Source organism: Carassius carassius, chromosome 33, assembly GCF_963082965.1.
Source record: "Carassius carassius chromosome 33, fCarCar2.1, whole genome shotgun sequence".
Lineage (NCBI taxonomy): Eukaryota > Metazoa > Chordata > Actinopteri > Cypriniformes > Cyprinidae > Carassius > Carassius carassius.
The window spans coordinates 5,379,878-5,392,691 of NC_081787.1; the positions used below are offsets into that span (position 1 = coordinate 5,379,878).

The 12,814-nt window shown below is 39.6% G+C and overlaps 1 protein-coding gene across 3 annotated transcripts in view; it reads left to right on the forward strand.

The window, feature by feature from the left end:
• LOC132113553 (teneurin-2-like) overlaps nt 1-12,814 on the forward strand; it is a 364,954-nt gene that overhangs the window by 183,210 nt on the left and 168,930 nt on the right. For 2 of the 3 annotated variants that reach the window (XM_059521368.1, XM_059521369.1), the window contains one exon: nt 8,956-9,096. The exons of the other annotated variant lie outside the window; for it this stretch is intronic. In XM_059521368.1, coding sequence (XP_059377351.1) covers nt 8,956-9,096 — 141 coding nt within the window. The remainder of the gene's footprint in view (nt 1-8,955; nt 9,097-12,814) is intronic. 3 annotated transcript variants of the gene reach the window in all.

Consider the following 12,814-nt stretch of genomic DNA (forward strand, 5'->3'; position numbering starts at 1 on the left):
CCTAATCACAGTTAGGTGAGTACACCAAGTGCCTCAGCCACCAGTGTCATCGTGGCAGTCCTGTTCTCCTCATCTCCTCTTACGCCAGACAGTAATTAGTAAATAGCTCATTAGCATTAGGTGATTAATCACTAACTGGAAGGGCCTGTGGGTGACAGGCAGCTGAAATGCTGTTTGCTTGTGTGTGTGTGTGTGTTTGACTTTCATATCTCTTAAGAGCAGATATGGGTTCATGAAAGAGCAAAGGGTGTTCTCATCTCAAGACAAGATGTTCTTCTTTTAATCTTGCATTTTCTCTCATTATTATATTACCACGTTGTGTCCTGAGACTTTTTTGGACATCAACCATCTTATTAAAGCTGACATTTGGACATGTACCACGGTGGTACCATAAAGTACTATGCAATTGCCATAATACAAATGGTAAACATTTGACCCCCTGAAATATGTCCAAAAATCCATGTTTGGCGGGTTAGCATGGTCCAGCGAGTCTCTGCTAGTAGATAACATTCATTTAACTTGCATCACTTGCAACGCTCAATGGCTATTCACACTACTCACATGCTATATTTTTATTAATATATTTTTGTCATCAATGAAAATAGTTGAAATTTTTATTTTTGAGTGAGATAAAGTGAAGTGACGTGGCATTCAGCCAAGTATGGTGACCCATACTCAGAATTCGTGATCTGCATTTAACCCATCCAAAGTGCACACACACAGAGCAGTGAACACACACCCGGAGCAGTGGGCAGCCATTTATGCTGCGGCGCCCGGGGAGCAGTTGGGGGTTCGATGCCTTGCTCAAGGGTAAGTCGTGGTATTACCAGCCTGAGATTCAAACCCACAACCCTAGGGTTAGAAGTCAAATTCTCTAACCACTAGGCCACAACTTTCTACATTAAATTATATTACATTAGGTAATTGCCCTATTTTCCTTTATTATTATTATTATTATTATTATTATTATTATTATTATTATTATTATTATTGTTGTTGTTGTTGTTGTTAATATTAATATTAGTCACTTGTATGGGTCATTGTTAAGCAAAAATAAAAATAAATAGTTATATATTATATTATATTATATTATATTATATTATATTATATTATATTATATTATATTATATTATATTATATTATATTATATTATATTATATTATATTACAATTATACAAGCTGAGAAACTAACATTATGACTGGGAATGATATCAGATAGCTTTCTCCAGGTATTATAGACTTCCTTGGTTTTGGTATTAAAATTCCATAGTGTTACCATCCCATACATCATAGTATCATGGTATCGCACCAAAACTTTATTTTTAAAAAGTAGAAGTATATGACCTGATTCAAACAGGCCGGGCTTTCCTTCGAACCCCAGAGCTCTTGTGAAACCAGAGCGAGTGCCCAATGAGACAACATTTTGAGTGACCCCATGTTCTCCATGGGGTCACTCAAATGACTTTCTTTCTTGTTGCTTCACTTTTTCTTTTTCATTTCCACCTGTGAAACTGTCTTGCTTTCTTGTGTAAACCCCACCTTTACTTCATCTCCCTAAAGATTGGTAAGTGTAAAAAAAAAAGAAGAAAAAGAGTGCTATAACCTGTGTCCATGAGACAAAGATAAAGGAAGTGAAGGATAGCGATGGGGAAGAGCTGAAAGCTGAAGCCAAAGATAGTTGCGTAGAGAAGTTGATTCCCCCTGTGACTTTCTCTCTCTCCTTGTTAAGGCTGGAAGCTTCATCCAGCTGCTCCATCCCTCTAGTCTCATATCATCTAGTCCTTTTGCTCCTGCTGAAGGATCCTCAATTACGACTCATAATTCTGCCTCCACTAATGTCACAGAAGGCCATCTATTAGTCTGTCTTAATCTGCAAGACAACATCCACCTCGTTCCAGGCTTTATGAGCTAAAGCCTGTTAGTATTTGTCAGTTATTCTGTGTGTGTGCTCGTACGGGGTTAAACCCAGTGCACCCTGAGATTTTTGCCACCTGACTGTAAAATAAAAACAAGGTAATGTTGAATTGCTGAGTGCAAAGGTTTTTAAATGGAGGCCTGTGGAGACTCAGTGGAGGTGCAAAAAAAAAAAATAATAATAAAAATAAGAGAAAATGAAACTTTTACAAAATACCTTTTAGAGCTTTCAAAGGTAATGTGTTACCTTAAGATGATGAATAAGTTTAAGAGAACATTAAAACAATTGGCAAAGCCAGTTATTTAACTTCAGACAAAATTAAAGTCATTTTATAGTCTTTGCAATGCCTCCCATATTTATTTTTCTTCAAGCAGTACAAATTATTTTATATCATGTGTTTTTTTTTTTATATTATTCAAATATGTAATTAGCTGTCTTTACATTTTAGAAAGGGGGTCCTTTTTATAACAGACAACATTTTCAAGTGAAGGTGAAGTGACATTCAGCCAAGTATGGTGACCCATACTCAGAATTTGTGCTCTGCATTTAACCCATCCGAAGTGCACACACAAAGAGCAGTGAACACACACACACACTGTGAGCACACACCCGGAGCAGTGGGCAGCCATTTATGCTGCGGCGCCCAGGGAGCAGTTGGGGGTTCGATGCCTTGCTCAAGGGCACCTAAGTCGTGGTATTGACGGTGGAGAGAGAACTGTACATGCACTCCCCCCACCCACAATTCCTGCCGGCCCGAGACTCGAACTCACAACCCTTCGATTGTGAGTCCGATTCGCTAACCACTAGGCCACGACTTCCCCACGACTTCAACTTTAGCTCAATGGTTTGATTGGGTTTCTGTGGCATCATTTCAATTTTGCATGTAAACAAGGATGTGAGAATGGACTAGATTGTGTGTTTTATGGCCTTATTCAAGTGATTTAACATTTTTAGTTTTTCACTAATCATGCATAACATTCTTTAACATTTTTTTTTCTCAAAAACACAATCATGTACATACATGCTGCTCACATATTATTATAGCCCAGTTTGTGCTGATTACAGTGAGATTAGACTTTAGCCATTTAGATGTTTATAAGAAGCTGAAAAAAGCACAAATGTCAGGGCATGACAAAACTTCTCCAGGCCCCAAAAATACCCTTAGACTCCAGAGGGTTAAAACACCCAGTCAACAATGCTATCTGTCGTTCAAGTGTTGATTAAGTTGTATATCATGTAGCTTGGGGTGGTTTAGAGAATCACTGATATTGCATAGTCTGCTTTGACATTTAACCTACAGTCTCAGTGGGGTCACAATATACAATCTGACAAATAACAATCATAAAGGACACCAGAAATTGCATAGTGTGTCTGACTTTGGTGAACCAGAATGGCAAGTGAAGAAATTCTGTCTGTCACTCCTCTGAAGTCATTTTATCTATATGTTACGGGTCAGTTGAGTTATTTGTATGCCAGTAGTTTGACAGGCAGCAAGAAATGTTTGTTTATGTGGAAACAAATAGAGCTGTAGGACGTCTTTATACGAAATATGAAAACAGTGACTATGAAAGATTGCGTATCCATCTTAATTCCTCTCACCAGCTGTTTGTTTGTATTGATATTTCTCACCAAATTGATGCTTCACAACAGAAGATGGTCTGCCTCCAGTCAAATGTACGTATTGTTCATAATTGTTCAAGACTAGTCTCCTGCTGCTGTGTGCACATGGTTGGCCGACTCACATGGTTGCCATGGTGATGCCGCCTTGCGTGACAGGCTTGGTGGCAGGTTTGGCAAAGGACAAAATTGCTAGTCACTATCACTAACTGGTTTTTCAATGACTTGCATATTAGTATAAAAGTGCCTGACTAGACTGTCAAGACAACATGACTCATAATTCATCTGAAATTAGTGTTGGAGTGCTTGCCTGCTATGGTTGTTAAAGGCATAGCTTAAATAAATTATGTAACAAAAAAAAAACAAAAACAAAAAAAAACCTAAACTTGAAACAGCCATTAGTTTGGTATGCTGTTCTAGTGGTATCCCCTACTGGTTAGGCTGGTATTTACCTTGACAGCCAGCTGAAAAGTGCCCAAAACTACTCTATAACCAGCCAATGGACCAGCCATTTTGGAGACCAACTATGATAAGCAATGTAACTTAGTCTGGTTTAAGATACTACTAGTAGGTTTTTGACATGCAGTTCATGCATTTTTTTTTTGTTCAGTGCAGTGCAAATGTGATGGTATTTCCATTCACAAATACCACAAGTATACATAAATTAATTTAAGTGACACCAATAAAGTTGCAATTATAGTCTGCAAGCAGATTTCTGTAAACTCTACATAACTACATAAAGGGCAACAGCTACAATCCTTCTTTCTCTCCTTGCTCACGAGTAGAGGCAACCCAGATGTCAAAAGTGCCTAGCGCAGCGTTTTGCAAGGTACATGGGTCTCATAGCATCGGCCATCTATTTTACCCAAGAACATTTTTCTTGGTTGATACTTTTTCTAGTTTTTTTTTTTTTTTTTTCTTTGCTGGTAGCTCCCCAGGGGCTTCCCAGGAAAGGTTAACTAGTCTTTTCTTAAGCTTTCACTGGATGACAAATGGCTGTGTTCAACCCACGGGTCCCTTCACTCCCCATCCCATACCTCCTTTAGCTCATTCACATACACTTCCTCTCACCCTGTGCCAGAGAAAAGAGAGCAATAAATGAATAAAGAGAGATGAAAGAACAGGTGGATGGGTGAGATGTAAACATAGTGTGATGGAAGTCTCAGAATTGTGAGAGCCGTTCCACTCTTCATTGCCTGACCTTGTCCTGCTCTTTCTCAGCAGCCATAGATAATAGTCACTTCCAGTTCTGCTTTAAACTAAATCTATTGCATGCATGGAATCTCTCTGTGCTTTTATCACCACATGACCAGGGCTGGAGCAATTTGCTTGTGTGACTTTCACACCGTGTCGCCGTGGAACCATGCCACAAATTTATTACACGCTGCTATGACCCTTCCTAGGAGGAGGCCGATATATACACTGGAATACAGTAAAAATCATCTTCACTTTTTAGTTTACAACACAGTGGAAGCTTAACTTTGGGGGAGAGCATATGCCGAAACAACAGACCAAAATAATTTTTCACAACAGAACACTTTATTGCTCAGTTAAATAATGTCATGACAACACTGATTGGACAATGGTGCCACAATAACTCAGTCGTTTCTAGCAATTATCCTGAGGTATGACGTCAGTGGCAGCAAACAGGTCAATTGTAAGTACATTTCATGCTTTTAAGAGTCTTTCAAACAGGAATTGGATACTGGTAAATCTACTGTAAATCTGCAAACGTATTAACATTTTTGACTTATTGATTAATCTTGTCAGAATGCAGAGATATATTTAAATAGTCATCACTGGCCAGAAAGGTGTGAGATTCACAATTATTGAACATTTTGTCACAATATAATTTCATTGCATTAAAGTCAGTCAATCATTTGAAAGATGCAGAGATAGGAAAGAGAAAAGGAGCTAAATGAAAAGATTACTAGACACTGCTGAATGTTGATGATAAGTTATGTAATACATGTAATCACAGGTCTGCAAAACTTGTCAAAGTTCTTTCCAAAAAAAATTGTGTATGTGTGAGAGTGAGTGTGTGCATCCACGTCTGTTGGAAATTATGGATGGGGCAGTCGATGGAGCTGTCAGACTGAAGGTTGTATGCTTGTGTTTGAGTGCAGCATGTGTTCTGTAACTGTAACTGAGAGTTATAAATGTTCTCTTTTTCGGCTCACTGAATTAGAAGCCTTTAGGCTGAATATGTTCCTTTAATACTGCAGGAAGGCTCTGTCTGCAGCGATTACAGCTTCAGACTGGACGCCAACATCGTTCGTATCTGCTGCTCCGCAAACAAGTCGGTGCACCCCATCACAGCTTAGGGAAGACAGGTGCTATTCTACTGAGGTCAGGGGAAGTCATTATATGCAGCAAAGCTTCCTCTTTAGTGCATTTTCTTCTGCCTCAATCCCTTTATTCTGGAAATTCAGTTTGATTTTAAATCAGTTTACTCTGTGGATCATTTAAATAAATATTCTGCATTCAATACAAATTTGGTTCAGTCAACAACATTTGTGGCATAATGTTGATTAACACAATACATTTTTATCGACTCTTTGCAAAAGGAAAGTAACAAGGAAAGTAAATTGGGCCATTTTTTTTTTAAACCAGAAATGTGAAACTTTATAACATTATATTTATTTTAATTTTATGCCTGTAGTCCTGCACCAGGAGCCACTTGGTGTCCCCAGAAAACTTGTAAGGAGACCATAGAGTGATTTAAAATGATTTAAATTGAGCTATTTTTAAATGAACCAACTTAATTAAAATGTTTTTAAAAAAATAGTATTATAAAAAAAGGTAAAATCAAGGATTTATTTATTTATTTATTACTGCAACAACCAATGTTCTTGCAACAGCCATACAGTTCTTGGAATTTATGGAAGTAATTGTTTAATTAATTTAATGTATTTATATTCAGGTTGTGTTAGTCTGAAAACAAGCATCTTGTTTGTTTCGTCGTAATCTACATTATGCCACAAGTGTTGGCAAATAAGATTAACTTGTACTGAACCCTTTAAATGCATTTCCGCTGTTAATTAGTCACAGGCTTTATTTTTCACTTAACATTGATTGCAATAGCACTAATGAAGAGTGGACACTGATAAAACACTGTTTGATAAGTCCTCAATAATTACTAACACAATGTGAGGAGAGTCTGATATGGACTGAGTAGAAATGAATCCATCCAGCTGTCTGCACTTAGAGCGGTGTGGCCTTCCAAAACTGCTCTCTTCATTAGAGCTCTTGCTATGTTTGCATGTTTGTGTGGGGCCAAACTGCTTATTATATGTACAGGATCCAGTCCCTCCCTATGGTACAGTGAGCCCAGAGAAGGCGGGAGAGAGAGAGTCATTGGAGTAGATTGGCGCTTTTTCCAATCGAGAAGGGTCAAATGGCTCTAAATATAGAGGCGTTGCAAATAAAGCCACTTCTGCGGGAGAATGTGTGTGTGGGTTGGTAACTCGGGGACAGGATGCAGGCGAGATTGGAACCAGGATGCATTCTAGCTGGGATGGATGACATCAGGAGGATGCTGATCTGTAGCCCTGCCCTCTGTTGGACAGAGCAGGAAGTGCTGTACCATGGTCAGCTCTTTTCTGAATGCACAGCATTGGAGGTTGTGCCCATACTCCCAAGTGTAATTGTCTATGGTCTGAACTTTGTGCTGGGCAATTTTAAAGTCAATATGAAATCAAAATTGAGCCTATTTTCTTTATTAATGCTAGTTTGGGAACTTATTGTTATCATTTGTTTCCATAACCTTCCATCACAATTTAATGACTTCATACACCTGTGAAACTCATACACCTCTCTTGTTTTCAACTGACATCACCTATTGTATGACAACAAAGACATTTGTAAAATAACAGATTTTTTTTTTTTTATTATTATTTTTATTTTTATTTTTTTACCTTTTTTTATATTAGTAGCCAAAAGGCTTTTTTTTAGCCATTGTTTTAGGCTCCTCTACACGTTCATCTTTTATGTACCTCAGAAGTCAGGAACTTGTGGGAAATGACATGAGGGTGATTGAATGTTGTCTTAACTTTCATTTTAGGGTGATCATTATAAAGGTATTAAAGGTTATTGGATAAATGTAATAAAGTTGCTATGTGGCAAATAACAATTTGAAAGTGACATTTTACCGTTGATCCTTGACCTTCAACCTCTAATTCTAGGTTAAAAGTCTTCTCAAAAATGGCATGGTAAGGTGGTTAAGCATGAGTGTAATCGCAAACTCTAATGTTAGTATGTAATGCCCACTTTCATCTTTTGATGAATTCCTGAAAGACATACCCAAGTTTTCTTGTCTTTTCAATGAATATCATGTTAAATATTTAACCACTCCGTAAAATTTGAAGGCTATTTTATGTTGACTTTAACGTTCTATTGTCGAGTCTTTTTTAACTAAAGAACATTGTATTCCCACACAGCACTTTTGATTATTTATACATTATGCAATGTTGTTGGTGCTGACAACCAAATAAAGCATATCAAGGAAGCAGCGGTTGTGTTTTACTGGGTGGAAATTTCAAGTGCGTGTCCTGTCAGAGGTGTATGCGAGGTAAAAGAAAGCTTGTGTATTACAGCACTCCGGCTCAGTGCATTTCAGTATCAGATCATGTTCCGCTGCTCAAGACCCAGAGCGGCTGCCGGATCCCCAATCTAATATTCACATATCCAGTGTTGTTTGTGTGAAAGCATGGCGGTACAAGGTTATGTATTTTTAGCCGCACGGTGCTTTTTAGTTCAGTGTGTTGTGTCAGCTTGTCAGCGCCTTTGAGGCTGAAAGCCCTCCTCTCCAAAGGGACCCACTTGTATGTGTAAAGAAGTGAAAATCTATCTCTCTGCATGCGTTAAAGGACGAATACTGACCGTACTCTTGGTAACACAGCTTGACACGTTCTCGTTTCGGCTAGACGGGGGAAACATGCACGATCCATCTCGTTTTCTCTCCTCCTCTCTCTTTGATGAACATGCTTTGTCACATTCCCCCATCCTCACCCCTCCTTTCTTTCTATCGCTCTCTCTATGTGCTCCCCCGCACTCTTGTTCTCTCCCACACCTCTCTCTCTCTTCATCTCTCTCTCTCTTTCTCGTGCTCCGCAGCAATGCTGTATATTTCTCAGAGCTCAGAGTCTGTGCGGAGCTCCAGATGTAGGATGGAACAGCCCTTTGCATTCTTCTTTCTGCGCTCGCAGAGAGGTTGAAGACAACTCTGTTTATTTTCTCTGGCATTCGTTCACCTTAACCATCTTGCTCTTCTGTTCCTTAAGACCTTTCCCATCGGCTTGTGGACTAGAGTGCCTTGCAACTGTGCGCACATGTGAAGTTGTGTGAGAGAGAGCGTACGGAGATAGAGAGGGCACAACTGCTCCTCATACGTGACTTCTGAAGTCCCTCATCCTTTCCTCCAGGAGAGAGAGACCACCAGGGGACCTTGTCTGACGGTTTGGAGAAAAGGAGAGGAGGAGATACGAGGGGAAGATTCACGTTAGGAGCGATGCATCACTCGGGCAACACCAGCAGCAGAGCTAAAGCCCTCTCTCAAGAGACCGGTAAGAGCTCTGCAGAACCGTGTGTGTGAGTGTATTTTGTGTGCGAGAGAGTGCTACTGAACTGTGAAAGAAACTAATTCAGACCCTGCTGAAAAAAAAACAGCACATTATGTATTGGATGCTGGTGGCTTCTTAGCTAGCTAAAAACTTCCTTGGTCAACCAGCTTCTTCAGAAAGATCATGAAGGACTAAGTTTTGCTGCTGAACATCATGGATGTGCTGCTCCACCAGTTGGATCAGCAACCAAACCAGGCAATGTGAAAATTCAAGCTTGTCAGTTCAGCAGTGATGCTCAGCTTAGACTAAAAGAGTGTCAGAGAACGTCAATCATTCTCCCTTGCGTGCATCTAGCAGTCGGAAAATCACAGATAACGTGGCATGCATCATCGGAGAGCTTACATTTTTTGTTTATGCCTTCAGCTGCTAACCTATTGTCTAAATGTTGGTCTCGGTAGACACTCTTGGCACATTAGATTGATGTAGGTTGATGGTAGTTCGGATGAGTGACGTCTGGCTGAGGGTGGCGAATGGATGTGCCTTCGGTTGGTACATCTCCTCCCTCTCATTTAATTATTCATGCATGTGCGAGTTCCAATATTTACAAGCGTGCAGTTTAGCCTAATTTATCTCCCAGAGTAAACTGACTAAATTGCCAAATTTGATCAAATTTGCATATCGGCAGGAAAAAAAACTAAGTGAGCGCTTTGTTTAGGGAACATTGTTGCTGAGTAACTAAGGAATGTTTGGGTGGGGGGTGAAGTTGGGGTGATGCTATGTCTCCAGGGAATTGCAAAGTATATTAGGAATTCTGTCTGTTTTGACTGCATTTTAATGATTTTTAGGTTAAAGGCCGACTACGTTCATGGTGGGAATGCCTGAGGCAGGTTGTTTACAGCGGTTTAACTGAAACAGGCATCTCAGTTGTTGCTGCTAGTAGCCATAAGTGAGATGTTTGATGAGCTTATGAAATATTGGTCATGTGCTATTTAGTATTCCGGTGATCTCAAGTTCCCATGGTGACAGTTAAGATGTGAAATGTCATTAGTCTTTAACAGTGTGTGAAAACCATAATGTTTATTCTTATGCCTGACCAGACTATATAGTTATCCATTTGATAATAACTTTTTCATTTGAGTGTGTAAAACAAAAAGAAATAAAATGCAAAAAATCTCCCGCTCATATTTTTTTCTGTTTTTTTTTTTTTTTTGTTCCCTCACATGCACAAACATTCATGCATGTGAAAGCTCACTTGGCTTTGATATCCTTTCATTTCCGCACCAAACTTACCTTAGAGATTTGTGTAAACAGATCTGACTAGAGAGGTGAAGAATAGTGCGAGAAAGAGAAAGGGTGAAAAGATAATAATAGCAGACATGGTGAGAGATACAATTTAATTTAACCCAGTACATGTGCTTGAGTGTTTTGTTAAATACACAATCAGTGATGGCAACGTGTAGCTACAAAGCACTGAGTGGCTTCTAATCAAGACCCCTAAATCACTTCTAGGCCTGCCTGAACTGAAAACACTGCATTTTGAGGATTTTCAGTCCAGCGGCACACACATTCACAGCTGAACTCAGCAAAACACACACACAACATCACACACTGCAAGCTGATGTAGAATTAAAGACAGAATCTCAGCTTTGGAGGAAGAAAGGGTGCATAAAGCGTTCCCTTGCTTTCCATCTCTTTTCTCCTGCAGTGAGCTAGTTTAATGAACCCTGGGTCTGTTTGAAAGTCATATGCCTGATGACAGCTCATTTGATCACACAAAACGAACTGTGAGATGGATATAGTGATCAAGAGATGGCTAATCTTAATTGGCTCTGTTTACCTCGCTGAGTAGGGGCCTTTTTGTGGCGACAAGGACAACATCCATTAGGATGAGAGAAAGAGAAAGATTTTAATTGAAACTATTGATTCTATTAACCCTGCCGCCCAGGGCTCTCATTATCATCTCATTGCAGTGGAAAGGTATAAGGAACAAATTCTAATATTGTTGCAATAGTTTTCAAAGTGTAAACACAGCTGTTTACTGTTGCTGTTACAATGCCTCGTATCGAAAGAAACTCTCCGTGGAGAATCAAGCCACAACATGTTAGAGAATAAACATGCAATATGTGTAATCCTGTGCTGTTAAATATCACATCTAACTTTTGTAAATATGTACACCTACAACCGATATGTAGAGAAGGTGTGTATTTGTATGCATGGTAATTTCTGTGTGAGCCCACGCACACATGCTGGGAGGCTTGTGGAGAGGAGAAAAGAGGAGAGGGGACAGCGTACAAGACTCCTGCAGTCAGCTGCATACCTGCCGGTCCATAGACCTCCCTGCTCACCTGAGCCTCCAGAAAGCTCACCCCCAACCAAAAGCCATCAAAAAGAATTCTAGAGCAAAATCATATCACGCGATTTTCCTTTCTCTGGTTTCCAGCCAACTTTGATATCTTCTCCTGATCCCCATCTCTCTGCTTTCCGTTGCTCAGACACCACCACCCCCTGCTGGAGACTTGAGTTACTGCATGCAACTCAGAAAGGCAGGTGGATGAGACACATTGCGTTTAACCCCAGAGCACAGCATCAGCGCTTCCTGGGCTTTTGTGTTGACACAGATGTGTGAAAATCGAGATGCTGTTTAGTGTTTGTTCCGCTTTGCTCTATCTATTGTGCTAGTCATGTGTCACAGTAGTAATTCATCAGCCAACACGTGGTTCATGAATCAGATCTAATCTACATATGCTGGTTGTAAACATTCTTTAATTGTATTTGTGTGATGCAGAATGTGTCAAATAGATTCAGAGGGTGTGTGTAGGGGCCTTGGGATGAGTCAGGATGGTTTATTGGTGAGGTCGACTCATTTGTAACTTCTTTTTTTTCTCTCAAATTGTAGATTTCAAGTTTTCTAATGGGTTAAATTAGGAGAAATATCTTTACTAAGAGGATTTTAGTGAGATGACAGTGTGCTGTGCAGTCAAAGTTGTCCTTAAATTCATCCTCTTTAAAGAAACACCTCTTAAAGGGATAGTTCACTCTCAAATTAAATGTTGGTATGTTTTAGCTTACCTCAAGGACATCCAAGATGTAGGTTTCTTTGTTTCCGTAGTATTTCCCATTTTGATATTTTTAGGTCAAACCGTTCTTGTCTGTGACTCATATAATGGAGGTCTATGGTCACCACCTCAAAGAGCATGCACAAAGGAGTCCAAATTAAACAATTCCCTATCATAAGTACACATTGATGACCTAAGACCCGAAAACAGCGGTTTGTGTAAGAAAACGAACAGTATTTATATAGTTTTTACCTCTTGTACACAACCACATCCAACTGATCTGTGGGCGCGAGTGCTTCCGGATGTGACATGCGCGCGCGCGCTCTGGCTTAGTCTGTGCAAGCGCGGAAAGTGCCGGAAGTGATCTCTCGCTCGTGTACATCACTCATTGTTTACACTTACTGTCTATGGTTTACACAGAGATTTTGGAAGTATTACCTTTCACTGTGAAGAGCTAAACATATTTAGACGTACAGGAAACTGCAATGGAAGACAATTTCAATATATCCATAGACGACAATTTTTTTCACAACCATATTTATTTGAACCAGAATACACAGACCAAGTACTCAGGAGTGATCCGCTGCAGCAACACGTCTTCAAGCCTCAGAGGGACAGAGATCTCTTCAAAATTGGTGGTGTTTTAGTAGCAAGTGTTGTGAGAT